Here is a 26,599-nt window from a genome sequence, read left to right on the forward strand (position 1 = left end):
AAAAAAAAGAATGTGTATATATGTATAACTGAATCACTTTGCTGTACAACAGAAACTAATACAACATTGTAAATCAACTATACTTCAATAAAAAATATTTATCAGAAAAAAAAAGAAAACAATCTCATGTACAATTGCATCAAAAAGAATAAAGTACCTAAGAATACATTTAGCTAAGGAGGTGAAAGACCTGTATACTGAAAATTACAAGACATTAAGAAACTGAAGACGACACAAATAAATGGAAAGCTATCCCTGCTCAGGGATTGGAATTAATATTGTTAAAATGTCCATACTACCCAAAGCAATTTACAGATTCAGTGCAATCCCTATCAAAATTCCAATGGCATTTTTAATGAAATAGGACAATCCTAAAATTTGTATGGAACCACAAAAGACCTCAAATAGCCAAAGTAATCCTGAGAAAGAAGAACAAAGCTGGAGGCATCATATTCTCTAATTTTAAACTCTATTACAAAGCTATATTAATTAAAACAGTATGGTTCTGGCTTAAAACAGACACACAGATCAATGGAACAGAATGGAGAGCAGAGATAAAAACCCATGCATCTATGGTCAATTAATTTATGACAAAGGAGCCAAGAATATACAAAGGAAAAGACAGTCTCTTTAATAAATAGCGTTTGGAAAAATCAACAGCCACATACAAAAAATGAGTAAAATTAGACCACTATCTTACACCATACACAAAACTTAACTCAAAATGGATTTAAGACTTAAATATAAGACCTGAAACCATAAAACTCTTAGAAGAAAACACAGGCAGTAAACTCCTTGACATAGATATTGGCGATGATTTTTAATTTTTATTTTATTTTTTTGGCAATGATTTTTAAAAATATGACACCAAAAGTAAAAGCAACAAAAGCAAGAATAAACAAGTGGAACCACATCAAACTAAAAAGCTTCTGCACAGCAAATGTAATCATTGACAAAATGGAAAGGTAACGTACTGAATGGGAGAAAATATTTGCAAATCATATACCTGATAAGGGGTTAATATCCAAAACATAAAGAATTCACACAACTCAATACCAAAAAAACCCCAAACAATCCAATTAAAATATGGGCAGAAGATCTGAATACACATTTTTCTAAAGAAGACATATAGATTGCCAACAGGTTCATGAAAAGATGCTCAACATAATTAATCAGTAGGGAAGTGCAAATCAAAACCACCATGAGTTACCACCTCATACCTGTTAGAACGGCTATATCAAAAAGACAAGAAATAGTAAGTGTTGGTGAGGATGTGGAGGAAAGGGGAACCCTGGTGCCCCACTGGTGGAAATGTCAATTGGTGCAGCTACTATGGAGAACAGTACGAGGTTCCTCACAAAGTTAAAAACAGAACTACCATTTGAGCCAGCAATTCCACTTCTGGGTATTTATCCAAAGAAAATGAAAACACTGACTTGAAAATATACATGCACCCCCATGTTCACTGCAGCACTATTTATAATAGCCAAGATGTGGAAACAACCTTTGTGTTCATCATGGATGAATGGATAAAGAAACCATGAGATATATATATATATATATATATATATGTATATCACACACATACTATACTTATATATATGTAGTGGAATACTATTCATCCATAAAAGAATGAAATCTTGCCATTTGTGACAACATGGATGGACCTTGAGGGCATTATGCTAGGTGAAATAAGTCAGAGAAAGGCAAATACTGTATCCCACTTACATGAGGAATATAACAAACACACATGAAGCTCACAGATACAAAGAACAGACTGGTGGTTGCTAAGAGTGGGCGGGAGGGGGGTGGCGCTGTGAAACAGGTGAAGGGGGTCCCAAGGTACAAACTTCTAGTTATAAAATAAATCAGTCATGGGGATGTAATGTACAGCACCGCGACTTCAGTTAAAAATACTGTATGGTGTACTTGAAAGTTGCTAAGACAGATCTTAAGCTCTCATCACAAAAAAAAAAAAAAAAAAAAAAAAAATTTGAAAGGAAAAACAAACAACTTGTTGGATTTGAACCGACAAGCCAGAAGCCAGTGTTCAGGGGACTCAGAGAGGAGACAGAATTGAAGAGGCTGCCCTCAGGTTCTGCCCAGAGGGTAAAGGAGGGCTGTAACGTACAGGGAGTGCTTTGTAAACTGGTGAGTGTGTGCACAGGAGAACAGCGTGTAAAGTGCTGGGCTCTTCTCTACTCAGAGCAATGGGGACTGCACCACACCTGGGGCTACAGGGAGAAACAGGGAGTTCCAGGGGATACTGAAGAAGCTGAAGAGGAATAACAGTGTCAGGACACCTCTTAAGATATCTCCAAGCCCCGAGGCACACTCATTCTCAATGGCATCACCTGAGAGCCTAGAAAAAGTCACTGATGCTTTTTTTTTTCAGGCTCAGTCACCACTGACTCTAGGCCCTAATTCTGGGGGAGGGGAATACACAAAATTAGTCTCATTTCTCTCAGTTGTGAAGATCCTTCAGCTGTTGATCCGAAGAAGCACTCACAAAAGCTGTTATTGATTGAGCCCTTAAAGGACTGAAAATAAAGGCACAATGCTGAATAACAAAAGTAGGTAACATTTATTGAGTGCTTCCTGGGTGTCAGGCACTGTTCTAAGTGCTATTGATGGGGTTCAGGGCAGGCTGCCCCCCAATATGCCACTGTGGCATATTGATTATCTGGAATTATAGTTACTTGAGAAACATTCACGGCAAGAACACTTTGACCCTACTTTGTTCCCCTGAAGGCAGGAAATAAATCTCCCATATGAAAGGATCCTCAAATACCAGGAGAATAGAAGGCATCTTTATCGCCAGAGATAGATGAGTCAAGGCTAAGAACGCTTTATAAACACACTTTGTTACTTCATGAACTTGCTACCCTAAGTCCAAGCCCCTCTGTTTTCTAACAAATAATTGTTTCCTTGTCTGAAAGATAGAAAAGGTGCCTGATGTGGCCACTTTCTTGGGTGCCATGTTGTTATGGGACTCCTGCACATTCCTGATGAAATTTGGTTTTCCCTCCTGTTAACCTGTCTTGTGTCAATTTTCTTATTAGACCAGCCAAAAGAACCTAGAAGGATAGAGGAAAAACTTTTCCTCCCCAACACTATGTAAGGTACACAGCAAGGCACGGAGCGATGATGGCGGGAGGGGTGGGATAAACCAGAATAACGGAGAGCTTTTAAGCACAGGTTTTGAAGTTACCGAAGACATGGGTTTGAAACCTGGTTCCACACATTACCTATGTTTCTCTGAGACTGGGCGCCCTGCCAGGATCCTAGCATGGCTGAGATGTTCATTCTGACAAAGTGTGTAGAGAGCTCAAGCCAGCGCCAGGCACGGAGCAGCTCCTCAATTAACGCGTGATGATAATTGTGAAGATGACAATCACGTGTGCAGGTTGCGGCCACGGTGTGAGCAAAACCGCTAATAACCAACATTAACATAATATTAATACCAAACACTGGTACTGCGCGTACCACACGCCAGACACTGTTGGGGATGGCAAACCATTGACTAATTCACTGAATCCTCAAAACAAGCCTATATAGGTACTATTTCCACGTCCATCTCACAAATGAGAAAACTGAGGCACAAAGATTACATACCTTGCCCAAGGTCACGCAGCTACAACTGCAATAAGAGGAATGACAAACTTTACTGAGCGCTTACTATGCTCCAGTCTGTAATGAGCTCTTTACCTCCGTTAAATCCTACCATAACCCTTAAAGAGTTTGCAGTTATTCCCACTTTACAGAAGGCGAGACTGGGGCTTGGGGAGGTTCCCACGGACGTGAAGATTCGGACCCAGGACCTAGCCCGTACTCACCTGGCTTCCTGGATGCGACGAAGCACGTCTCCGCCGTCCACCTCGGGCTGGGCTCCCGGGTCCCGGGCCGCCGCCGCCGCCGCCACCGCCGCCGCCACCGCCGCCGCCTCCCTACGCCGCGGACGCAGAGCCGCCGAGCGCCTTCTCCGACGAGACACCGCCTGCCAGGCTTCCAGCGCCGCCGCCGCCGCCATTGGTCTCTGACGTCATCGGCGCGCGCCAGCTCTGCGGGAACTTTAGGGGGCGGTAGGCGCAGGTGGCGCGTGACCCTGGGGCCTCTCCGCCGCGCGCGTAGGTATCGGGCGGGAGTCGCTGGGACCTCCGGGTCCCGAGTCCCGAGCCTTGATCCCGTATCCCCGGGCTGCCTGGCTACTCCGGCGGGTGGGCGGCGCCCGGGGGCGCGGGGACACCAAAGGGCGGGACCCCGGCCGAGAGCGCCTTTTGGCGGCCCCTCCGCGCTGTGACCCGGCCCCGATTGATCCCCGCACCTTTGCCCACCAGTCCCAGCCCCCTGGAGCTGAGGCCAGACACTTCCCACTGCTGCCGGCGGTTACCGATCGCTTTCATTAGCGCCCCTTTTCCTGCTCTGCTGACACACTGAGGCCACTTCCTACACCATCACCACCGCCCACAGGCCTTTGCCGGCCACGTCTCGACTCCCCCGATCGTTACTGCCACTTCCCAGGCCACAGCCTTCTCTGGCCACATCCCAACACTTGCCCTGTCCCCGACGGACCATTAGCGGCTTCTTCTGGACCTTTCAGAGATAAGCGAGTGGACCTTGGCAGTGTAGGGCCCAGTCCTATGGGAACAAGGGATGGGGGTTTCAGATTGCAGTCCTTGGTTCCAGTCCTTGGAGGGCTTAGATGCCGCCTCCACAGGCACCCGGATATGAATATGACCCTAGGGAGGCCCACCCCAGGGTATCCAGAGCTGAGAAAAGACAGAGGTTTTACAGGCCATCAAAGATTCGGTGGTGTCCTCTCTAGGGACTTCCCTCTACCAGAGGAGCTTAAAAAAACTCTCTTGTGTTCCCAGGAGGATGGCAGATGGTGAGCAAGCTTTCGAAACCATGTCGCTGGGGACATTAAGCTTGGAGAAAGTGACAGTAGGGATACAGTTTTGAAGTGACCAAAGGGTTGACTTGTGGAAGGATGAGACCTTGTTCTGTTTTCCTGGAGAGTGTGTGGAGGTTACTGCGAGGCCCGTTTCAGCTTGGTGGAAGGATAAATTGAACACTGAGAACTGCCTATCTCTGGAGGGAGTAAGCAAGAGCCAGTCCAGGTAGTTTTTGAAGGAGAGTAAGGATTAGAGTGTGTGATGCCAGCGTCCCTTCTGAGCCTGAAATTTCTTGATACTCTTGAGTTCTCTTTCCTCTTGTGGGAGTTTGAAAGCCACTTGTTAAATTCTCTTTTTGACTTTTGGAAACTTGCCCAGCTCTGGGATTCTACATGTTAAGATTAATTTGGGGCTGTCAAGGTGACAGTTCCTTAATTTGAGTTCCATTATTACTACACCAACCGCCTTATTTGTATAGCTGTCCTTGACACCCAGAGCTTTTTCACACCGGTTATTTAATTCTATCTTCTGTGTGATATATCTCTTCACGTTAACTATGGGACTTACTCTGAAGTTTTGCTCCCCTCACTTTTGGATTTTGAAACACACTTTTCAGCTTTCTGGAAAACTCTTTTGAAGCATACCATTTGCTTAACCCTGCTGGGTCACATGCTCACTCATGGGATTCTGAAATAATCTATTCCTTGTGTTTATTTTAGGGTCAAGGGACTGATGTTTGAAGGGAAAGCTTCAAAACTTTTTAAAGAAACCTTCAGAATGGCTTTGAACCCGACAAGCTAGACATCGCTTCAGAGCACCGCCTTCAGCATGCATCTGCCCTGTCAGGCTTCCCTGGCAAAGGGGTCGTTCTTTGAAGGGGTCGTTCTGCAGAGGGCCAGGGAAACGATGCTCACGGAACCAGATTGGTGGATTTGACTTTCTGGTAGAATTCTCTTGCTTTATTGATTTTTTTCCCAGAGCTCTGAGAGGCTGGAGGTATTGATGGGACCGAAGGGCCTGGAAGGAAGGGAAGAAGCATTTTCATGCTGAATGAAAACTAGACAAGTGACTGTTGGAGACTGAAAACACCTAAACGTCCCACATCCGGATTCAGCGGAGGAACTGTCACTGCTGGGGAGAAAGAAGCCAGACTGGAAAAGAAAACCCAAATAAAGAGAATGAGGGCCACCGAAGAGTAAATGGCCACCTCCACCTCGACAGAGACCAAGTCAGCCTCCTGGTGAGTAGCAGGGCCTGCAGGGGGTTAGTTCCTGCAGGCTGCTGCACGGATGTTTTGGGTGAACTGAGAGTCCCCAGCCAGACTGTCTTGATTTTATTAAGAAAAAAAAAAAATACCATTTTCCTCAGAGCAGCAAATCAAGGGCCATTTCTCTCCAAAGCTGATGTACTGTAACCACACGAGCCTCTTGCAGGGTTTGACGAATCCAGCATTGCTGGTAGAAGGTAGAAAAGAGAGCCACGGCTGAATCCCGCAGCCGGCCTTGATAATACCGTGGGCACTGAAGTCTTCACTTTTGAGAGACAAGAAGCTGTGGCGGTGCAGAATTACACCACGAGAAGAGGTTTGGCCAGACTGGCTCTTCAAGGGTATTACACAATGTCTGCCTGAAACTCAGTTCCCTTCTCAACCGCAAATGGGTTAAGCGTGTCTTAATTTGGTTCAGCAAACATTTATGAAGGAGAGGAAAGTGAGAGGCATGGTTTCAATAGAATGAGCAGGATTTATGACCGATTATATGTGTGCAGTTCAAAACGACACTCAGGTTTTCTTTTGTGTGCCTGTAAGAGTGGGGTCACTTTCACCCAGGGAACATAAGGAAACAGTAGAATGGGGCCCAGCAGTGGGGTTTCATTCATTCATTCAAATATTCATCTATCTATCTAGCTTCCAGTTTTAGTGACATATAGTTGACATACAGCACTGTAACACACATAATCATGAAAAGATCACCACAAGTTTAGTGAACATCTATCATCTCATATAGATATAAAAGGAAAAAAAAATGTTTTCCTTGTAATGAGAACTCAGGATTTACTCTTAAAAACTTTCATATATAACATACAGCATTGTTAATTACATTTATCATGTTGTACATTACATCCCTAGTACTTATTTATTTTGTAACTGGAAGGCTGTACCTTTTGACTACTTTTTTTTTTTTTTTTTTTTGTGCGGTACGCGGGCCTCTCACTGCTGTGGCCTCTCCCGTTGCGGAGCACAGGCTCCGGACGCACAGGCCCAGCAGCCATGGCTCACGGGCCCAGCCGCTCCGCGGCATGTGGGATCTTCCCGGACCGGGGCACGAACCCGTGTCCCCTGCATCGGCAGGCGGACTCTCAACCACTGCGCCACCAGGGAAGCCCTGACTACCTTTATCCAATCCCCCTTCCCCCACCTCCTGCCTCTGATGACTGCAAATCTGAACTCTTTTTCTATGAGTTTGTTTCAAGTATAATTGACCTATAACACTGTGCCCAACATAGTGATTTGCTATTTCTATACATTACAGTATGCTCACCACCTGGCAGTGGGGTTTCCAAGCTGGGTTTGAAACATTTTTTGAGGCTCTTTGATCTGTCCGGGCCCTGCAGCCAGCTGCACGTTGGGACCTAGAACTCGGGAAAGTGGATTGTGCTAGAAACAGAGTTAGTGCTTGTCATAGGAAGATAAGGTGGGAGCCGGGGAGGGCGCAGATCAGGGGAGAAGAGTGCAGGTGACAGAGTAGTCACTGCTCTGGCCTGATGGGTGTGCTTTCGGAGACTGAGAGGTTAAAACCCAGGTCCAGCCTGGGTAGTCTGCTTTGCGGTCTTAAAGAAGTAATTGTAGTTACACCAGAGAGGAGACCCCGAGTCTTTAGGGAGGAGCAGAGGGTTATGGGTATTGAGGAGAGAGCTTCCTCTGCAGGGAGGGAATCAGAAGTTTGATGAGGGATTGTGTTAAAGGAGGGGTGTGATGCCTCTCTGAGCTCTCAGATGTCCCCGCTTCTCCCGTCATAGACTCGCTGCCCTGCGGGCAAACTGCATGTTTCCTGTTTCCCTTTCCTCGCGATGGCCCCCGAGGCTGGCACATGCAGCGCACACCGCAGGCCCTCAGCAAATGTGTGTTAAATGAATTCCTGGTAGAAGGGCAATTTCCAGAGACCTCGTGCCCAGCAGTTATGAAGACAACTAAGACATCCCTAACTTACTTCATTATCAGAGCCTTAAAAGACAGTTGACCAAACCACATGGTTATAGAGTTAAGGTTCAGTGTCTCAAATAAGAGGCATCATTGTGGGTGCCCTGTCTTTCCTTAGCTGCTCTTCTGTCTTTTGGGGCAGATGGTCTGACGGCTGGATAGAGGCGTATTTTTAGTTTGACTTGGCTGCACTTATGAAATGGTTTTATCTCTTTGTAGCTCTTGGGTCCCTTCTCCTCTGGGGCCACCAGAGGGCTTTTTAAATGCCGAATCATGAGCCCCTCTCCGGCTGGGCAAAAGGAAGCTGTGTTTTACAAGGCCCTGCTCACCAGATGGAAGGAAACACAGCTCCCTTCTGTTCTCTTGACAGGTGGAATTATTTTTTCCTTTATGATGGTTCCAAGGTGAAGGGAGAAGGAGATCCAACCAGAGCTGGCATCTGTTACTTTTTTCCCCCTCAGGTAAGCCGCACAGCATTTTCTTGTTTGGTGGGGATCCCACTGCCTCAAAGTGGTGACTTTTCCAAAGGTCTGGGGAGGGTTACATGTGGACAGTTTTCTCTGCGTAGTCCAGGCATTCGCCACTTCTACTCTCTTATTCTTAGTTGTATTATTTGTTGCTGTTCTGGTGTTGAAGTGCCCAGGCAGCCCAGTACTTCCGCCTTCTCTAGCTCTCTGTTACCGTCATGATTTTCTGTCTGCCCCGCTGGATTAAAAACTTTTCTCCAGGGCTTCCCTGGTGGCACAGTGGTTGAGAGTCCGCCTGCCGATGCAGGGGACACGGGTTCGTGCCCCGGTCCGGGAAGATCCCACATGCCGTGGAGCGGCTGGGCCCATGAGCCATGCGTGTCCGGAGCCTGTGCTCCGCAACAGGAGAGGCCACGACAGTGAGAGGCCAAAAAAAAAAAAAAAAAAAACTTTTCTCCAAACATATACCAAAGTAAAGAGGAGAGAATCATCGGCCCTCACGTGCCCATCATCAGCTTCAACAATAATCAACACTTGACCAATGTGATATGAGCTATCCTAACTCCTCCCCACTCTTTTTTTCCTGGAGTATTTTTTTAAAATAAACGTATTTATTTATTTTTGGCTGCATTGGGTCTTCGTTGCTGTGCGTGGGTTTTCTCTAGTTGCGGTGAGTGGGGGCCACTCTTTGCAGTGCACGGGCTGCTCATTGCAGTGGCTTCTCTTGTTGCAGAGCACGGGCTCTAGGCGCGGGGGCTTCAGTAGCTGTGGCAGGCTGGCTCAGTAGTTGTGGCTCGCAGGCTTTAGAGCACAGGCTCAGTAGTTGTGGCGCACGGGCTTAGTTGCTCCGCAGCGTGTGAGATCTTCCTAAACCAGGGCTCAAACCCGTGTCCCCTGCATTGGCAGGCGGATTCTTAAGCACTGCGCCACCAGGGAAGTCCATTCCTGAAGTATTTTGAAGCAAATCCTAGACATGGTGTCATCTCACCAGTATCAAGTAACATCTCTAACTGAAAAGGGTGTATTTTGTTAACATCCCATGCAGCAAAATTTACAATAATTAGTAACAATAATATCATCTGATACAGTCTATATTCAAATTTTGCCTTTATTATCTTAGATGTTACTTAGTCCTTCCTTCCTCCCCCCTGCCTCTCTCTCCCTCCCTCCCTCCCTCCCTCTCCTAATCAGCATCCTAGCAAGGTCCACATACCCCATTCGGTTATTTTGTGTTTCAAGTCCCTTTTATCATATAACACTCCTCCCCCCTCCCCCCATCCTTTTTTCCCCCTGTGCCACTGAATTATTGAAGAAACCAGGTCTCTTATGCAGTAGAATGTCAGCACGTCCCCCACTCTGCATTGGGCTGATTACTTCCTCACGATGGTATCATTTAATGCTTTCTACCCAGTGCATTTCCTTTAAACTAGTAGTAAGATCTAGAGCCTCGATTTGGTTCAAGTTCAGCTATTTTAGTCAAGAGTTCTCTGTTTTCCGTTGCATCACATGATGTCTGTCTGCCCCACAGTTTAGTTAACGTGAAGATCGATTAGGAGGCCTGTGTATTCACTCATGTGATCACACTTGACTTGGAGAGTGGGGATTAGTCTAGGCTGCTCTGGCCACTCTGCAGGGGATTTGAATGGGGATAAAGGCTCACTCTTCTACCCACAGGCCTATAATCCTAGGAACAAAACGTAGTTCTTATGCATTCACTGTGGGTGTTTTGTGACAATTCAGGCAGGGTTCAGCAAACTTTGTCTCAAAAGGGCCAATGTGGGAATGTTTTGGTCTCTGCAAGCCGTGTAAGGTCTCTATCACGTATTCTTCTTTGTTGTTATTTTGACAACCCTTAAAAAAATGTAAAAACCATCATTAGTTCCCGGATTATATAAAAACAGGCAGCAGAGTCGATCTGGCCTCCAGGCTATAGTTAGCCAACCCCTGCTCTAAGGAATGACACAGGAGTTCGGGAACTTCAACGTAATGTCTGGAATTGGCTCTTTTCCCTAGACCCTGCTTGACCAACAGGAGCTGCTCTGTGGACAGATCGCCGGGGTTGTCCACTGCATTTCTGACATTTCCGGCTCTCCTCCCACCATCGTCCGTCTGCGGAAACTTAAGTTCGCCATAAAGGTTGACGGCGATTACCTTTGGGTAAGTTTACCAGGCTGAACCAGTGCCTGCAGGGTAGCCTCTACCAAGAGTCTTTTGTCTTTGTGAGAAGTATTGCGATGCTAGGGTTTAGAAATAATGCTTGCCATGGATCTTGAGCCTAGAACCTCCTCCTCTCCCCGCGTGTGCTGCCCCCGACCCCCGGTCATCTGCGATTCTCGTGTCACTTTCTGCAGGTGCCCATCAGAACTGAGTGCTCTCTCCAAAACACTGCTAACACATCCTGCATTGCACACGCCTGCTTTCTCCTCTCTTTTGGTCATCCTCTGGAAATTCTCTTTGCTCTGTGATGCAAATTGAGTTTTTAATCTCCATCTTTTCTTGTTTCTACTCTCTATACTCTCCACACTTACTGGGGAAGGGAGCCAGAAACTCGAAGACACTGGTGCATATATGTTAGGTTTCAAAGAACCATTAAGAAAAAAAAGAACAATTTACAGCTAGTAGTACTATAGACTCTAAAGTACTGTTGTCTCATGCCTCCTCTTATTTTAAATTTATTCCTGAGGGGATGGGATGCTTAAGTGTAAGGAAGTATCTTCACCTTCGTAGGTATTATTTCCAACATTTTGTTATGAAAATTTTCTAACATACTGAACAGTTGAGAGAATTTTACAGTGACTACTCACATACCTCCTAGATTCTACAGAACACTTCATTATAGTTGCTTTATCACACATTTATATATTCATCCCTTTATCCTCTATTTTAACACTTGTGGGATTCATCCACATTGTTGCATGTACCGGCGGTTCATTCCTATTTATTGCTGAGCAGTATTCCACAGTCTGAATGTGTCACAGTCTACTTATTCATTCTCCTTTTTGCGGACACATGAACTGTGTCCAGTTTGGGGCACTTAAGAATAAGGCTCTAGAGGGACTTCCCTGGTTGTCCAGCAGTTAAGACTCCCTGCTCCCAAAGCAGGGGGTCCGGGGTCAATCCCTGGTCAAGGAACTAGATCCCACACGCCACAGCAAAGATCCCGCACGCCACAACTAAGACCTGGTGCAGCCAAATAAATAAATAAGTAAATAAATAAATATTTTTTTTTAAAAAAGAATTAGGCTCTAGAGAAATACAAATCAAAACTACAATGAGGTACTACCTCACACCAGTGAGAATGGCCATCATCAAAAAGTCTACCAACAATGGGACTTTTTTGGTGGCGCAGTGGTTAAGAATCTACCTGCCAATGCAGGGGACACAGGTTCGAGCCCTGGTCGGGGAAGATCCCACATGCCACAGAGCAACTAAGCCTGTGCACCACAACTACTGAGCCTGCGCTCTAGAGCCCTTGAGCCACAGCTACTGAGCCCGTGTGCCACAACTACTGAAGCCTGTGCTCTAGAGCCCTTGAGCCACAGCTACTGAGCCCACGAGCCACAACTACTGAAGCCTGTGCGCCTAGAGACCATGCTCCGCAACAAGAGAAGCCACCACAATGAGGAGCCCATGCACCGCAAGGAAGAGTAGCCCCTGCTCGCCGCAACTAGAGAAAGCCCACACGCAGCAACGAAGACCCAACGCAGCCAAAAAATAAATTAATTAATTTTTTTTAAAAAGTCTACCAATAATAAGTGCTGGAGAGGGTGTGGAGAAAAGGGAACCCTCCTACATTGTTGGTGGGAATGTAAGTTGGTGCAGCCACTATGGAGAACAGTATGGAGGTTCCTTAAAAAACTAAAAATAGAATTATCATATGACCCAGCAATCCCACTCCTGGGCATATATCTGGACAAAACTCTAATTCAAAAAGATACACGCACCCCTGCGTTCATAGCAGCACTATTTACAATAACCAAGATGTGGAAACAACCTATATGCCCATCGACAGATGAATGGATAAAGAAGGTGTGGTACATATGTACAATGGAATACTACTCAGCCATAAAAGAATGAAATAATGCCATCTGCAGCAACATGGATCGAACTAGAGATTATCATACTAAGTTAAGTAAGTCAGAAAGTGAAGTAAGTCAGAAGGAGAAAGACAAATACCATATATCACTTATATGTGGAATCTAAAATACGACACAAATGAACAGAAACAGACTCACAGACATAGAGAACGGACTTTTAGATGCCGAGGGGGATAGAGGAAGGGAAGGATTGAGAGTGTGGGATTAACAGGTGCAAACTATTATACAGAGAATGGATAAACAACAAGGTCCTACTGTATAGCACAGGGAACTATATTCAATATCCTATGACAAACCATAATAAAAAAGAATCTGAAAAAGAATGTATATATATGTATAACTGAATCACTTTGCTGTACAGCAGAAATTAATACGACATTGTAAATCAACAGTACTTCAAGAAAATAAAATTTAAAAAAGGAATAAGGCTCTAGAAACGTTCCTATACAAGTCTTTTTGTGGACATATGTTTTCATTTCTCATAGGTAAATATCTAGGCATGGAATTGCTGGGTCATAGGGTAGGTGTGTGTTGATTTTACAAGAAACTGCCAGACTTTTGCCCAGAGCGGTTGTACCAGTTTACATTCCCACCAACAGTGTATGAGAATTCCAGATACTGCCACATCTTCATCAGCAGTAATGTGGTCAGTTCGTTTAATTTTAGCCATTTTGCTGGATGTGAAGTGGTATCTCATTGTGGTTTCAATTTGCATTTCCCCAATGACTAGTGATATTAAGGCTTTTTCGTGTGCTTCATGGCCATTTGTATATCTTCCTTCGCAAAGTATTTGTCCAAAGCTCTTGCCCATTTTTTAAACTGGGTTTTCTTTTTTTCTTGAGTTGTAGGTTTCTTCATACATCCTGGATACCAGTTCTTTGTCAGATATACATTTTAAAAATATCTTCTCCCAGTTTGTGGTGTGCCTACTTTCTTAATAATGTCTTTTGATGGGAAGTTTTTAGTTTAGTTTTTTTTTTAAAATAAATTTATTTTATTTATTTTTGGCTGCGTTGGGTCTTCGTCGCTGCATGCAGGCTTTCTCTAGTTGCGGTGAGCGGGGGGCTACTCTTCGTTGCGGTGCACGGGCTTCTCACTGCGGTGGCTTCTCGTTGCGGAGCGTGGGCTCCAGGTGGGTGGGCTTCAGTAGTTGTGGCACGTGGGCTCAGTAGTTGTGGCACGTGGGCTCAGTAGTTGTGGCTCGTGGGCTCTAGAGCTCAGGCTCAGTAGTTGTGGTGCATGGGCTTAGTTGCTCTGCGGCATGTGGGATCTTCCTGGACCAGGGCTCAAACCTATGTCCCCTGCATTGGCAGGCGGATTCTTAACCACTGCACCGCCAGGGAAGCCCTAGTTTTAAGGAAGTCTAATTTATCAGTGTTATCTTTTATGGTTATTGCTTTCTGTATTCTGTCTAAAACCATTGCCTACCCCATTGGAGAAGACATTCTCCAATTTTTGGTTTTGTAAGTTTCACAGTTTTAGCTTTTAAATTTAGGTCTGTAATCCACCTTGGATATAGCTTTGTGTATGGTGCGAAGCAGAGGTCAAGGGTCCTTTTCTCCATATGGGTGTCCGGTTAATGCAGCACCATTGTTGAAAACTTTCCTTTTCCTCTTAGATTCCTGTGGCTCCTTTGTTGAAGATCAAATGACCATTTAAGTGTGTGGCTCTACTTCAGGGCTCACTATTCTTTCCCACTGATCTTTCTGAAGATTCTATACAAGTACTACTCTGTCTTGATGTCTGTACCTTTATAATAAGTCTTAAAATCAGATGGTGGAAGTCCTCCAAACTTATTCTTCTCCAAGACAGCTTTGGTTATTTTAGGTCCTTTGTATTTCTGTCGTAGAATCAGTTTGTCAGTTTCTAAAGAAAAGCTGGTGGGATTATTAGGATTTCATTCCCTCTATAGATTAATTAGGGGAGACATAAGCACCTACTGGGTGCCAGACTGTTGTCACTTGGATTACATCAGTGAACAAAATGCAGATCCTTGCATCGGTGGGGCTTACATTCAGAGAGCATTTTTGTTTGTTTGTTTATTTGTTTTATTTCAGGGTTGCTTTGTTTAAGTTTCTGATGAGTCCCTTAGGGAAGACTCCTACAGGAAGAATTACTGAGTCAAAGAACACGAAGGTTTTCAGGCTCTTTAAACATAGGCCCAGATTATTTCCTAACTGAGCAAGTGTTTATCTTTTGTGGCTGGAGCGATGATGCAGTCGGTCCCTGTTCTGGAAGCACTCCATCCAGCTGGAGAGACGGGATGGCCATTCATGAAACGGTCTGGGTCCAGTGTTTGCCGTGAAACCCAAATGAAACCTGCAGTGTCCGAATAACAGTGCTAACAATACAAGGGCTCAGGAAGCAGGTCGGCCTCGTCTGGAGTGATGCAAACAGGCGCCCTGCAGGGGCCGCCATCGGGGGGCACGGGGTCCCCCCAGGGGGGAGTCCCAGGCAAATGAACGAGAATGGGAGGCGGGGGATTTCAGCTTGGGCAACATGAGTAGGTACAAAAAGTATTTGTTTCCTGTGGAGACCAGCGAGGCTGGTGGAGGGTGTGGGGTCACACAGCAGAAGATGGATTTTGATGGGCCAGTGGAGTCCAGCTTTAGTGAGCCCTGGATGCCAGGATTCTGAGCTTGGCCTCAGAGAAAAGGAAGATGCCTGTCCTCCTTTACAGGTGCTGGGCTGTGCTGTTGAGCTCCCTGACGTCAGCTGCAAGCAGCTTCTGGATCAGCTCATCGGCTTCTTTAATTTTTACAATGGGCCTGTTTCTCTGGCCTACAAGGTATGGTGTTGAGGAGCCTTAAGTGGAACCTCCTTAGCAAAATCGATATCGGCAGAACACAGTGTTCACCCAGGGGTCTGGTACACTTGACAGAAACACATCGTGTCAGCGACAAGGTCATGGGCCCTTGGAGCCCCTCTCAGATGCCTTTCTTCCCCGGTGGCCTGAGTCCCGTTCACCCAAATGTTTATGCCTGTTCCCTCCTTCCTAGGATGGCTGGGAAGAGCAGGGCCTGGTCACGCCCTCCCCCGACTCCCCGCCCCGAGGGGCCCTGGTCTGTGGGGGGCAGGTTATCAGGGGCATGAGGTGAGGCCTCGCCTGGATGGGAAGTTCAGAACAGGCCCTCCCTTCTGGCCAGTTTTTCATGCAGGAACAATTTTGTTGGTGGTTGGAGTCCTTGCCGAAGAGTGTGTCTCTTGGAATCTTGGGTGTTGACCTCCAGCTGTTCTGTTTCAGAGCTGCTCTCGGGACGAACTGAGTGGGGAGTGGGACACCTTCATTGACCAGATCCTGAGAAACACCGGTGACCTGCATAAGATATTCAACTCCCTCTGGAACCTGGACCGAACGAAAGTAACAGGCTCAGCCCCCTGCTCGTTGCATGGATAGGAATAGGGCTTCTGGACACGTTTTCCCCCTTGAACGAGGTGTATCTCAGTGCGCGTAGTTGTTAAGACCCGTGCTCAGATTCCATGCAGCCCTCACGAGGCTTGGCCCGTAAAATGGCCACAGCATAAGATTTGCCTCCCAGAGCTGTTCTGATGGTGAAATGGGACAGTACGTAAATGACAGGAAGCAGATACTCAGTAAAGGGTGTTACTGTTTTGCTAATGCCCAGGAGTGTTGAACTCAGTGATCTGAAGGTCCCCTTCTCAATAGTACCATTATGTGATTTAATTATTCTCGACATCCAAAAAGGCCCAGGGCTGACATTTTAAAACCAGGGTTGCCACATCTGGGACTGCGGGGCTGGGAGGTGTTCTGTCCCTGAGCTGTCGCTGTTGCCGCTGGCACGCGGTGACAGGAGGCCACCTGCGTGGCTGGCCCGGCCGCCTGCACTGCCCCTTGCTCAGTGGCCTTGATCTGGCTGAGCATCACATCCTCACGGTCAGGTAGCCAAAGGGAGGTGCGAGGCACTGCCCCTCGAGAACCGCTGGCCCGTGCCCTGAGCATCTCGGGGGACGGGAGCCTTCCACTGTGTGTGGGCTGGCTCTCGCTGCTGTCGTTGACTGTGTCCCTTTAACAGGGACGTGGCACTGGGATGCTGCTAGAAACAGGGACGGGTTTCCCACTCCTGTTTGGAGGGCTTCTTGGAGTTGGCCCAGAGCTTTCCAGACTGGCTGGCTGGGCCTGGGCGTCTTGAGGGCGTGAAAGAATGAACTGCATGCTTGGCTCCTTGGCACTGGGTTCTAACCGCTGCCCGGCAGGAAGCAGGAAGAGGCTTTTGGTTATTGCTGGCCATTCTTGACCAGGCTCAGATCGTTTTCGGGACTTTTTACAAGGACCGTGGACTGAGGCATATACTCCTGAGTGAAAGGCCATGATGTTATCATTTTCTGTTACGCAACAGAGTTACGGGATCTGGTCAGACATCAAGCCAGCTGCGTCACAGGGGTGCCTGGGCTTCAGGGCGACGGTGGAGGACGGGTGGGTGGGTTCACCGACACCATGACCTGAATTTGAGAGGTAGGTTCTCCTCTCCTGCTGCCTTCTGGTCTCAGCGTTGATCGTCAGGGTCTCCTTGGCCATCTGCACTGTCACCCGTGAAGAGCCATATGCCATATCTGCTCTACCTTCCAGCTTCCAGAGAGGCCTCCTTGTCCCCAGAATTTGGCATTTGTGGTGGCAGCCGTTCTGGGTGTCAGAGGCGTGACATAGCTGTCACTGTGCAGCACACTCTCCCTCCAGGCTTGGGCTCTGAGCTGTCCATCTGCTCTCCAGAGCCCCCTTCCTGTTCCTCCTTCGCTGATGGTAAGCGTGTTGACTTCGTGGCTTGCTTCTTGCCCGGCACAGGTGGAGCCCCTGCTGTTGCTGAAGGCGGCCCTCATTCTGCAGACCTGCCAGCGCTCGCCCCACGTTCTAGCCGGCTGCATCCTCTATAAGGGGCTGTGAGTAATGCCGGGTCCTGCCCCTCCAGCCCTGCCCATGCTGCAGAACTGACCACCCCGATCGGGGGTGGGGAGCTCTGTGTGTGGCCAGTTCCAGGTGGTCTTGTTGGGCAACTAGCGGGTAGTTTAGATTTGATATAGGGTCCCTGCCTGTCTTTGGGCAGAGCTGGGAAATTGCAAACTGTTGTGTCCAGAAAAGAGTTGGGAATATAAAAGGCAGCTTTGAAGAGATCCGTGAAATTCTCAGATAGGGCATGGAGGAGGCCCACAGCACCTTCCCCTGCTGCCCAGGGCCCTGGTGTGCTGGCCATAGCTTCAGCTCAGGCTCCTGCAGCCTCTTGGCTGGGTCCGTCTCCAGTTGGCCTCTGAGGTCTCACTGCAGCTCTTCACACAGCTGGAGGGCCTCTTAGTGAGCTTGAGCACCCAAGAGCCCTCCACGGGGGCTCTCCCAGTTGAAACTCCCACCACCTGTGTCCCCGAGAGCCTCGCCACCACAGGGTGTCAGGAATGTTTCCAATTCAGAGTCCTGAGTGTGTTTCTTCTCATGGTGTCCTTGTTCCTGTGTCTGACCCCCCAGGATCGTTAGCACCCAGCTCCCACCCTCTGTCACAGCCAAGGTTCTGCTTCATCGAGCTGCACGTCGGGACCAGGTATCGCAAATCCCACCCCGCTGGCTGGGATGCTTCATGTGGCGAGTCTGTCTTTATACCGGGCAAGGCTGAGCCCCAGTGCTAGATGGACAGGGGCAGCTGCCGCTGCCTTGTCCTTCTCAGGACCCCAGGTCCATCCGTGTGGTTTCCTTCGAGTGAGGTCACTGGCAAAGCCGAAAGAAAATGTTGTCTTCTGCGTGGTAGACTTGGTTGGTTTTTCTTCGATCCAAGTGGAGCTATGAGAATTTGACTTCCCTCAAGGATGGGCTTTATGTCAAAGAGATGTTGGATTTTTCAGAGAGAGAGAGAGACTGTAAAAGATGGCTTAGGACAACAGAAACTTTAAAAATACTTCCTTCTTATATTTACTTAACTGTTTTTATAATGAAGGAAAAGTCATATGTGCTCATGGGAAATAAAACTGCCCACAACTGGACTGCACAGAGAAAATCACTGCTAGCATCTGGCATATTTCCTTTGAGTTCTTTTTTCTTTTGTTTTACTAGTTGATTCTTACTGTGCGAGACTCTGGTTTTAAATGTGTCATCAGGCTAGCTTCTTACACTTATTAAATCAGTAGACATTTAAAACACGTGTGTGGCTCTAGCCGGCTCCTTCCCACCGTGATGCAGGGGTCCTCAGGACAGCCTTCCTGGTAAACTCTTTGATAATGAGAGGCTTGAGGATGCCCTTTCCTTTTTCCTCATTGCTCAGCACTACGAATCGATACTAAGGAAATCATCTGACTGCTGAAGAAGGTTTATACTCAAAATTTATCGCAACAGGATTTACGAAAGTGAAAAATCAGATATAACTTAAATGTCTACGGTAGGAGCTGGCAGACCATGGGCTGTGGGCCAGTCGCCTACTGACACAATTTTCTTGGCCTGCTTTTGAGCCACATCTGCAGGTTAAGCAGTTGGACAGAGACTGTATGGCCGCAAAGCCGAAAATATTCACTATTTTCGGAAATGATGGATTCTCCTGCACCACTGTAAACTTCATAAAATTTTGGTCAGCCGTTGAAAATGGCCAAAGATGCTTTAATGACAGAAATTGTGTGTCACTCTTCCAAGCAGAAAAAAAAGTTTTACGTAATGTGGCCTCAGAGTATTAAAAAAATGCATAGACTTAAAGGAAAATGTGCCCAATGTTAACAGGATTAGCTTGCGGGTGAGGGAATTATACGTGATATTTTGGAAAAGAATTTTTGTCTAGAGTTAGTTTATGTAAAGAAAAAAAGAAAGCCACAACACTTCTTAGGAGTGAAAGTCATTTTGGTGAGAAGAGCAGTTTTTGTTTTGTTTTGGTGGGTCCTTTTGGAACCTTTAGGTGGAGATGGCTGGAAAGCTCTTTTGAGGAGATTCCTGGGTTTCTCACCTTGATTGTAAATCAGAACAAGAGATCTGACCTCACATCTGGTTTAGGTTGAATCCTTCCCTTGTGAGGGTCACAGGCCCTTCACACTTTTGTTATAATGGGATCTGTGTGAGCTCTAGGCCAGGGCTGTGGTAGATGTGGCTTTATTCCAGGAGATGACTTCCCTGGAGGTCTGAGAGGTAACATGAATGAATGCTTGCTGTTATTCCCAGAGAGGAGAAACTGAGAAATCAGAACGGGAAGAAGCCTGGTGTGAGCCGGGGTGGTGTGGCCGCCCCAGCCAGCGTGGGCCCGGCTCTTGGCTGACCCCAGCCACGGCGGGGGGCAGGCAGCTTGGGGGAGCTTCTGTTCCATCTGCTTTGCTGTTGGCATGCGGCTGGGACCAGCATCCTGGGCCTGGCTACATTTCATGAACAGATGGCACCGCGCGGTCCTGATGGTTAGGTTGGGGGGAGAACGCGGTGCCCAGCACCAACTTCTCTGTGTGTTTATTTTCAGAGAAAACCTCTAGGAGGGGATGCCCTGCAGGAACACGGTAAGCAATCAGGTGCCTTGTTACATCTTGGGAATGGTCTTCAAGCTGCCTGGCCCTATCCAAGTCACGTGAAAGGCCGAGTAGTCCTATGTGGTAATTCCATCAGCTCGTGAGATTAGGAAAAATATATAGAGCTTCAAGGACAAAGTTACCCATCAAAATCCCAGTTGTAAAGCTCGTGATTTTAGGCACACCTCTGAAATCCCCGTTTTCAGATCCTCCTTAACTCCCCGTTATGAGACTACTCAGACGAGTCCCAGAAGGTCACGATTAGGAACGGGTGCTATCGGCGGCCCCTGCCAGGAAGACCTTTTGCAGCAGTGCAGGTGCCCCCAAGAGGGGGATTTGTTTCATTTTGCATCATAAGTCAGGGCAGACCCGTTTGGTCAGGTGGAAGTGCTTTTTTCCAGCTTCTGTCTTTTTTTTTTTTTTTTTTTCGGTATGCGGGCCTCTCACTGTTGTGGCCTCTCCCGTTGCGGAGCACAGGCTCCGGACGCGCAGCTCAGGGGCCATGGCTCACGGGCCCAGCCGCTCCGCGGCATGTGGCATCTTCCCGGAGTGGGGCACGAACCCGTGTCCCCTGCATCGGCAGACGGACTCTCAACCACTGCGCCACCAGGGAAGCCCAGCTTCTGTCTTTTTTTTTAAGTGCCACTAAACTTTCTTCCACCAAACGTCACCCTGGGTGCAGAGTTGCCCACACGGGCTTTTCCCTGCTGATGGCTGACGTTGTAGCTGCAGTTTTGTGGCTTTTGTTCTGGGTTGAGGAACGTAGCCCAGAGCTGCTCTCTGAGCCCGCCTGTGGGTTGGATGCGTCACCCCAAGAACAGTCCCTGCCCCTCTGTCTTCTCTGGCCCAGGGGAGGGCCCTGGCCACACCGCTTTGCAATTCTAGGAGCAGCACTCCCTCCAAACGTCCAGATTGTGCCTGTTTTCCTGACCGAAGAGGAAGCTGTCAGTCTCCGTGAGTTCCCCCGGGAGCCCACGACCAGGTAAGGGAGCTCACAGGGGTTCCTCCTAACCCATGCGTTGGGCACTCCCTCCCAAGGATTTATCCAGGTGAGCCCCTGGCATTTGATAACTGATTCCGTCTTCTCCGTGCTCTGCCTTGGCAGGGGCATCTGGAGCTTCAGCACAGAGGTCAGAGGTATCTGGCAGAGTGAGATAAGCGGAGGTTTCAAATCCCAGATCTGCTGCTTATCAGCTGTGTGACCTTGAGCAAGTCCATTCCCTGCCCGAGCCTCAGTTTTTTCAACTGTAAAATGGACCCAGTAATGTCTACTTCACGGGTTCCTTGCGAAAGTTGGGAATAGTATGTGTGTAGCACCCAGTATAGGGCCTGACTCACAGTCGGCCTCCAAACGTGGGTGTCCCTGATTCAGTGGGCTCTGCCGTTTCCTGTAGGTGATCCCAGTGTCACTGTGTGAAGCCCCGAGGGCTAGGGCTAGGCGTTGCTCTAGGTTTCCTCCTGTGCTTTGACCATGACCTCTTAGGCTCTGTGGCCTCAGCACCCACCTGTCACCAATGCCCATGCTTTTTAGGGAAGCACTGCTTTAGTCTCCCCCAGGGCAGGGCCCTTGCCCACGCTCAGTCGCCTGCCCTTCCTCATGCCCGCCTTGTTCGCCAGCACTCTGGCATCTCCAGCCAGACTCCCGGAGCCCCCAGCCCAGCGCCCTCCAAAGGGTTTGAACACATCTGCCCCGAAAGAAAACGCCCCCAGACACGTGGAATCCACGGCTCGGATCTCAGCGACCAGCCCTGAGCCCACGTCTCCTGACGTCACCTGGCCAAATGGCAGCGGGGAGAACGGACACTGGTCAGACTGTGATCTGAAAAGCATCAAGCCCCCAACACCGCACCACGCCACCGGGGGCCGGGGGCCTGGGCTCGGCCTCTCCCTGGTGAAGGAAACCGGTTTGTCTAGGGGGGAAGAGGAACTGGACTTGTCTGAAATCCACGTTCCAGAAGCTCAGGACACGGGAGCATCCTTGGGTTATTCTGCCTCCAACGGCGGGCCTCCTGGCTGCAGGGCATCTGTCAGTGACTCTGGCAACCCCGGAAGCCAGCCACCCGAGGCCCTGCCTGTGGGCACAGCCATGGAAGGCCCCCTCCCTCCCTCCACTGCTGAGATGCTCACCCAGAATGGAGCCCTAGAACGGCCCAGAGACCTCCCTAGCAACAGCAGCCAAGCCCCCGTCCCCAGGGACCACCTCCTCAGCCCGACGAGCGGGCCGTTGCCGTCGCCTTGCTTGGATTCGAGGCAGACGGGGTCTGAGCTGCCCGTGGGGGAACAAGGCGAGGGGCAGCACGGCGATGGGGTTCCTGAGGGCCGCTCAGCCTCCAGCCCGGAACGCGCCTCGGGCTCGGCAGGCCCTCCAGGCGACGGCCCCTCCGCAGACAGATCCGGATCCAGGGCGACCCCCGTGTCCCTCGCGCGGCTCGTGCGGATGAACCTCTACACTCACAGCGTCAGAGGCCTGGCGCTGCTGCTGCTGGCCGAGGAGCCGCTGCTGGGAGATGGCGCGGCCGTCGAGGACGTGGTGAGTGTGCAGACGCCCTGGCCCCTGGCAGCCCGCCCCCGCCTCCTCGGCGTGGGGACAGGCAGGGGCGCTCGGCCAGCAGCTGTGTGACCTCGTGCCAAACGTCCTTGTCCACACAGTGGGGTGCCGGTGGTGCCCACCTCCTCGGCTGTTTGTGGGGGGGTGGGTGAGTGAGCACCCAGTGCTGAGCACAGAGCCACGTGCAAAGGCATTCACAAGTGTTGCCCCTTCCAGCTTCTTCCATTTTCTCAGCGCCTCTGGTTCGTCATCAGCAGTGTGGGGTGCAGGGCAGCCATGCAGGCCATGACCACACACGGCCTCACTCCCTAGCCCGGCAGCTCTAGGCTCTGTGTGGCCGGAGTCTGTGCGTGTCACCGCCTGGATGGGGAGTTTTCCACCAGCCCTGACTTTCCGTCCATCTGGAGCTCCTTCCTAGAAGGCCCAGGACGTCTGAAATGCTAACTGGATCCAGAAGGCTCCTCTCAAACCCTTGCAGCCCCTTCCCCACTTCGAGTGGTAAGCTGACCTTCTCTGGGGCCTGGGCCCACGCTGGATCCAGTTGCCATAGTAACAGCCTTGCTTTAGTTGGCCGGGCAACAGCAGCGATAAAAACAGCAGGTTAAAATTGCTGCAGGGTGAACGGTGTCCTGGGGCTTGCCTTGTTTCTGTTCTTAAATCTATATTATTCTAAGCCCATCGTATTAGCAGGCAGGCCCGTGGCCCTCCGTACATGAGCAGGTCCCCTGGAACGCAGTGGAGGAGGGCAGCGGGTCCTCCGCACGGAGCCTGGAGACAGAGCCTGCGCCTCTCGCACTTGCCTGGCTCCTCTCCCCTTTCCACAGGCCCTGCATCACCCTCCCCGAGTGGCGTGGCGGCTTCCCTCCACCTCCTTCCCCAAGGCTCTGAGCGACATCTCCACCTCCTCCTCCTTATAGCAGCTCAGGGATACAGGGCTGCAGTTCTGTGCATCCATCTCCCGGCCGATGCCTTGGTTTCTGGTCTGTCCTGCTTAGCACCGAGCTTAGATGCGGCATTTTGCAGGCCTGGTGTTGGCATGCAGTACAGTGGATACCACCCCTCTTTTTTCACTTTCCCCCCCAAAAAGAAAAAGAAGAAATAGTGCAGGCTGCTCTGGGAGAAGAAGGTAAATTAAGATATATTCTGCATTTGCTGTATGTAAATACTTCACATCTGCTACTTTAGCCAAGCCTTGGAACAGCTAGCTCTGGGGGCAGGCACGGTAACTCCCATTTTGCCCTTAAGAAAACCGCCTCTTTGAGATCAAGACCTAATGCACATGGTGGGGTCCAGGATTCCTGCCTGTTTCTTGTCTCCCACCCTCAACCCTCTGTCCCCTGCAGATCTGACTTTGGCATGGTAGGTGGGAAGGTGAAGGAGTAAAGGCCCTGCCTTCTGTGGCCCTTGATACTCGGACATGGGACTTGGTCTGTCACAGCCCATCCTTGTTGTCAGGGCAACAACCTCGCTGGGCTTTCATGGAAAGTAGGGTTTGGTGTTGGGCAGGAAAGAGAACGCAATTTTATGATAAAAGAAAACTAGTCTTTTCTAAGAAGAGTAGGGCGTTAACGAACTTTGATCAGCTTGCTGGTTTGTGAGTGGAGTCGGTTGATCAGACCCAAAGGCTGTCTATTTTATAATCAGCAGAGAGCTTTCATTGCCTTTTTGTCCCGGTTCTGCACACAAAACAGTCGACCTGATTTCCCTCCAGACCCTCTGCTGCTTGCTGTCCAGAAAAAGCCAACCCACTGGTTCAGAGGAGCAGAGTAGGCTCACGCCAGGGGGCAGCAGAGAGCCGCTGATAGTTTCCTGCTCAAAACCCAAGATAATCCTCTCACTGACCTTCAATTATTCATCATTACAGTAGGACACGGAGCTATGGGTACAGTAGACAAAGCCTGGGTATAGTGTGTTAGCATAAAATACGAAGAAGCACCCCTCTCCTGTGAAACTGGTGCTTCTGAGTAATGTGAGTTCCTGCATCGTTTCTTCTGCGTGTTTGGGGACACACTGACATTGAGCCCCTTGCTGTGCTGTGGACTAGAAGGCGGAGGATCCAGGAACAGCCCCGGCTCCGTGTCTCCTAGGGCTGCTGTGAGGCTCTCGTATGTGGTAGTGTGTCTTGGGTTGGCAAACTTTAATGTAAAGGAACACATAGCAGGTGTTTTCTGCTTTGTACAACTCTTCGAATCTGCTGTTGTAGTACAAAAACAACCATAAACAATATGTAAATAAACGGCGTGGCTGTGTTCCAGTACATTGTTTATGGACACAAAAATTGAAGCTTGATATAATTTTCACATAACAATATTATTCTTTTGAGTTTTTTTTCCCTAACCATACAAAAATATAAAAACCATTCTCAGCTCTCAGGCTATCTAAAACAGTGTCAGTAGGCTGGATTTGGTCCACGGGCCATGGTTTGCTGACCCCTCGTATATATGAAAGCACTTGCTTACCAGTAGAAAATTGCCCACGTGTCATCTGGTATAGCGTCTTGTGATTTAACTGCGTTGATGGTTAAGTGATTTTATCCTGAGGACAAGTTAGGCAGAAGATTCCAGAAGTGGCTCGGTGCCTACAGAGAAAGCTCAAGGTTTGGCATGGCTCATTCTGTCCCCGTTTTCCCTTTCCCTGGGCACCTGCTGGGGATGCAGGGATGACTGTTGCAGATTCCTGAGATCCAGAAACTTTCAGCGAGGCTGTGGTTTGACTTCGTGGTAAATCCTGTACACACACACACACGCACACACACAGCCTCATCTGCCTCTGCTAATTGCGTTGGTGAGGCTGATCCAGGGATCCGAGCAGGGGACAGTGTGCTTGTCCTCCTGTTCCGTTACTATGGACCCTCGACTCAGCCCGCACAGCTCGTGGTGGACGGTGCCTGGTGTTGGTCACACCCGCTGTCCAGTCACCCAGTGGCTGTTAACTGGCACCTCCTGGGAGCCAGGCTCGCTGCTGGGCCCTGGGGACGTAGAGAGGAGGGTGTCACGTAAACCCTGGTGCCAAACCTAATGCCTTTAAGTACCATTTCTACGACATGGGATAGAAACGCTAATTTAAGTCCAGGACACTCCCCAAAATAACACTTGAGTTTCATGACATTCACCTCAGAACATTCTCTTTACATCTCTGGTCCTTTTATGTGAGCTTATTTTTTTACACAGCTGTTGTGAAATAAGTCAACCCACAGACAAGTCGTATTAGTCCAGGGATGAGTGCTCATGGAAGAGGTCCCACTTCTTTAATAACGACAGTTTTCATATTCTTGACTTTAAGAAAATGCCTTCGCTCCCAGCACTTCAGAGCGGACAGAATGGATAGGTGCTATTTGACCTCAGCCACTCAGCAGCCCTGTAGTATCCCTATTTTGCAGATGAAAGAAAGCGAGGCGCAGAAAAGCCAGTAACTTGCCCCGGGTCATCTAGTCGGGAAGAGGCTGAGCCAGGAGGTCCTTCACCTGGGCGCCAGCTGCTGCCCAGGGCCCGCGGCCTCCTTGTGGCTTTAGCAGCCCGGGGCAGCCCCAGGAGGTCCTGTTTCAGGCTGAGTCCATCTGGACGTGAGGGACGTACTTGGCGGGGCCCAAGATGGAGTTCAGCTGTTCGAAAATGACGTTGCGGGAAAATAGTTCACGGATGAAGGATGCAGTTCATGCTGTATCTTTAGGTCACAGAACTAGCATCAGTCGTTATTTATGGTCTGACTCCATCTTTAGTTTATAAACAACAAATCGTACAAAATGGGACAGTCCAGTGTTCCCAGCTGCACCTGCAGGTGACATCCCCTGGGAGGTGTTTTAAAATACAGGTGTTTGGGCCTCACCTCCCAGACAGCCTTCCTCAGCTGGGTTCCTCCTCTGAGCCAGAGAGCACAGAAAACCATTTCACCCACACTTCTCAGTCCTTCGAGAACAGTGGCTG

The 26,599-nt window shown here is 48.9% G+C and overlaps 3 protein-coding genes across 6 annotated transcripts in view; 1 reads left to right on the forward strand and 2 right to left on the reverse strand.

Moving 5' to 3' along the window:
* The window catches only part of SRRD (SRR1 domain containing), a 20,978-nt gene extending 16,916 nt beyond the window's left edge, over positions 1-4,062 (reverse strand). The window contains exon 1 of the mRNA XM_027124439.1: positions 3,837-4,062. Coding sequence (XP_026980240.1) covers positions 3,837-4,030 — 194 coding nt within the window. The 5' untranslated portion in view covers positions 4,031-4,062. The remainder of the gene's footprint in view (positions 1-3,836) is intronic.
* HPS4 (HPS4 biogenesis of lysosomal organelles complex 3 subunit 2) overlaps positions 3,977-26,599 on the forward strand; it is a 27,985-nt gene continuing 5,362 nt past the window's right edge. The window contains exons 1-11 of one of the 4 annotated variants that reach the window (XM_027124427.1): positions 3,977-4,082; positions 5,615-6,135; positions 8,465-8,555; positions 10,575-10,718; positions 15,339-15,446; positions 15,903-16,019; positions 17,460-17,554; positions 18,132-18,204; positions 20,083-20,119; positions 21,014-21,110; positions 21,746-22,658. In XM_027124427.1, the coding sequence (XP_026980228.1) occupies positions 6,095-6,135; positions 8,465-8,555; positions 10,575-10,718; positions 15,339-15,446; positions 15,903-16,019; positions 17,460-17,554; positions 18,132-18,204; positions 20,083-20,119; positions 21,014-21,110; positions 21,746-22,658 (1,716 nt within the window). In that variant the 5' untranslated portion in view covers positions 3,977-4,082; positions 5,615-6,094. Of the gene's footprint in view, positions 4,128-4,452; positions 5,121-5,614; positions 6,136-8,464; positions 8,556-10,574; positions 10,719-15,338; positions 15,447-15,902; positions 16,020-17,459; positions 17,555-18,131; positions 18,205-20,082; positions 20,120-21,013; positions 21,111-21,745; positions 22,659-26,599 lie in introns of those variants that run through there. The other 3 variants (XM_027124425.1, XR_003436666.1, XM_027124424.1) reach the window with 3 other exon arrangements.
* The window catches only part of ASPHD2 (aspartate beta-hydroxylase domain containing 2), a 40,221-nt gene continuing 23,061 nt past the window's right edge, over positions 9,440-26,599 (reverse strand). Inside the window, exon 5 of the mRNA XM_027124428.1 lies at positions 9,440-10,412. Coding sequence (XP_026980229.1) covers positions 10,266-10,412 — 147 coding nt within the window. The 3' untranslated portion in view covers positions 9,440-10,265. The remainder of the gene's footprint in view (positions 10,413-26,599) is intronic.

Source organism: Aethalodelphis obliquidens, unplaced genomic scaffold, assembly GCF_003676395.1.
Source record: "Aethalodelphis obliquidens isolate GAN/ISIS:26980383/991018 unplaced genomic scaffold, ASM367639v1 scaffold28, whole genome shotgun sequence".
Lineage (NCBI taxonomy): Eukaryota > Metazoa > Chordata > Mammalia > Artiodactyla > Delphinidae > Aethalodelphis > Aethalodelphis obliquidens.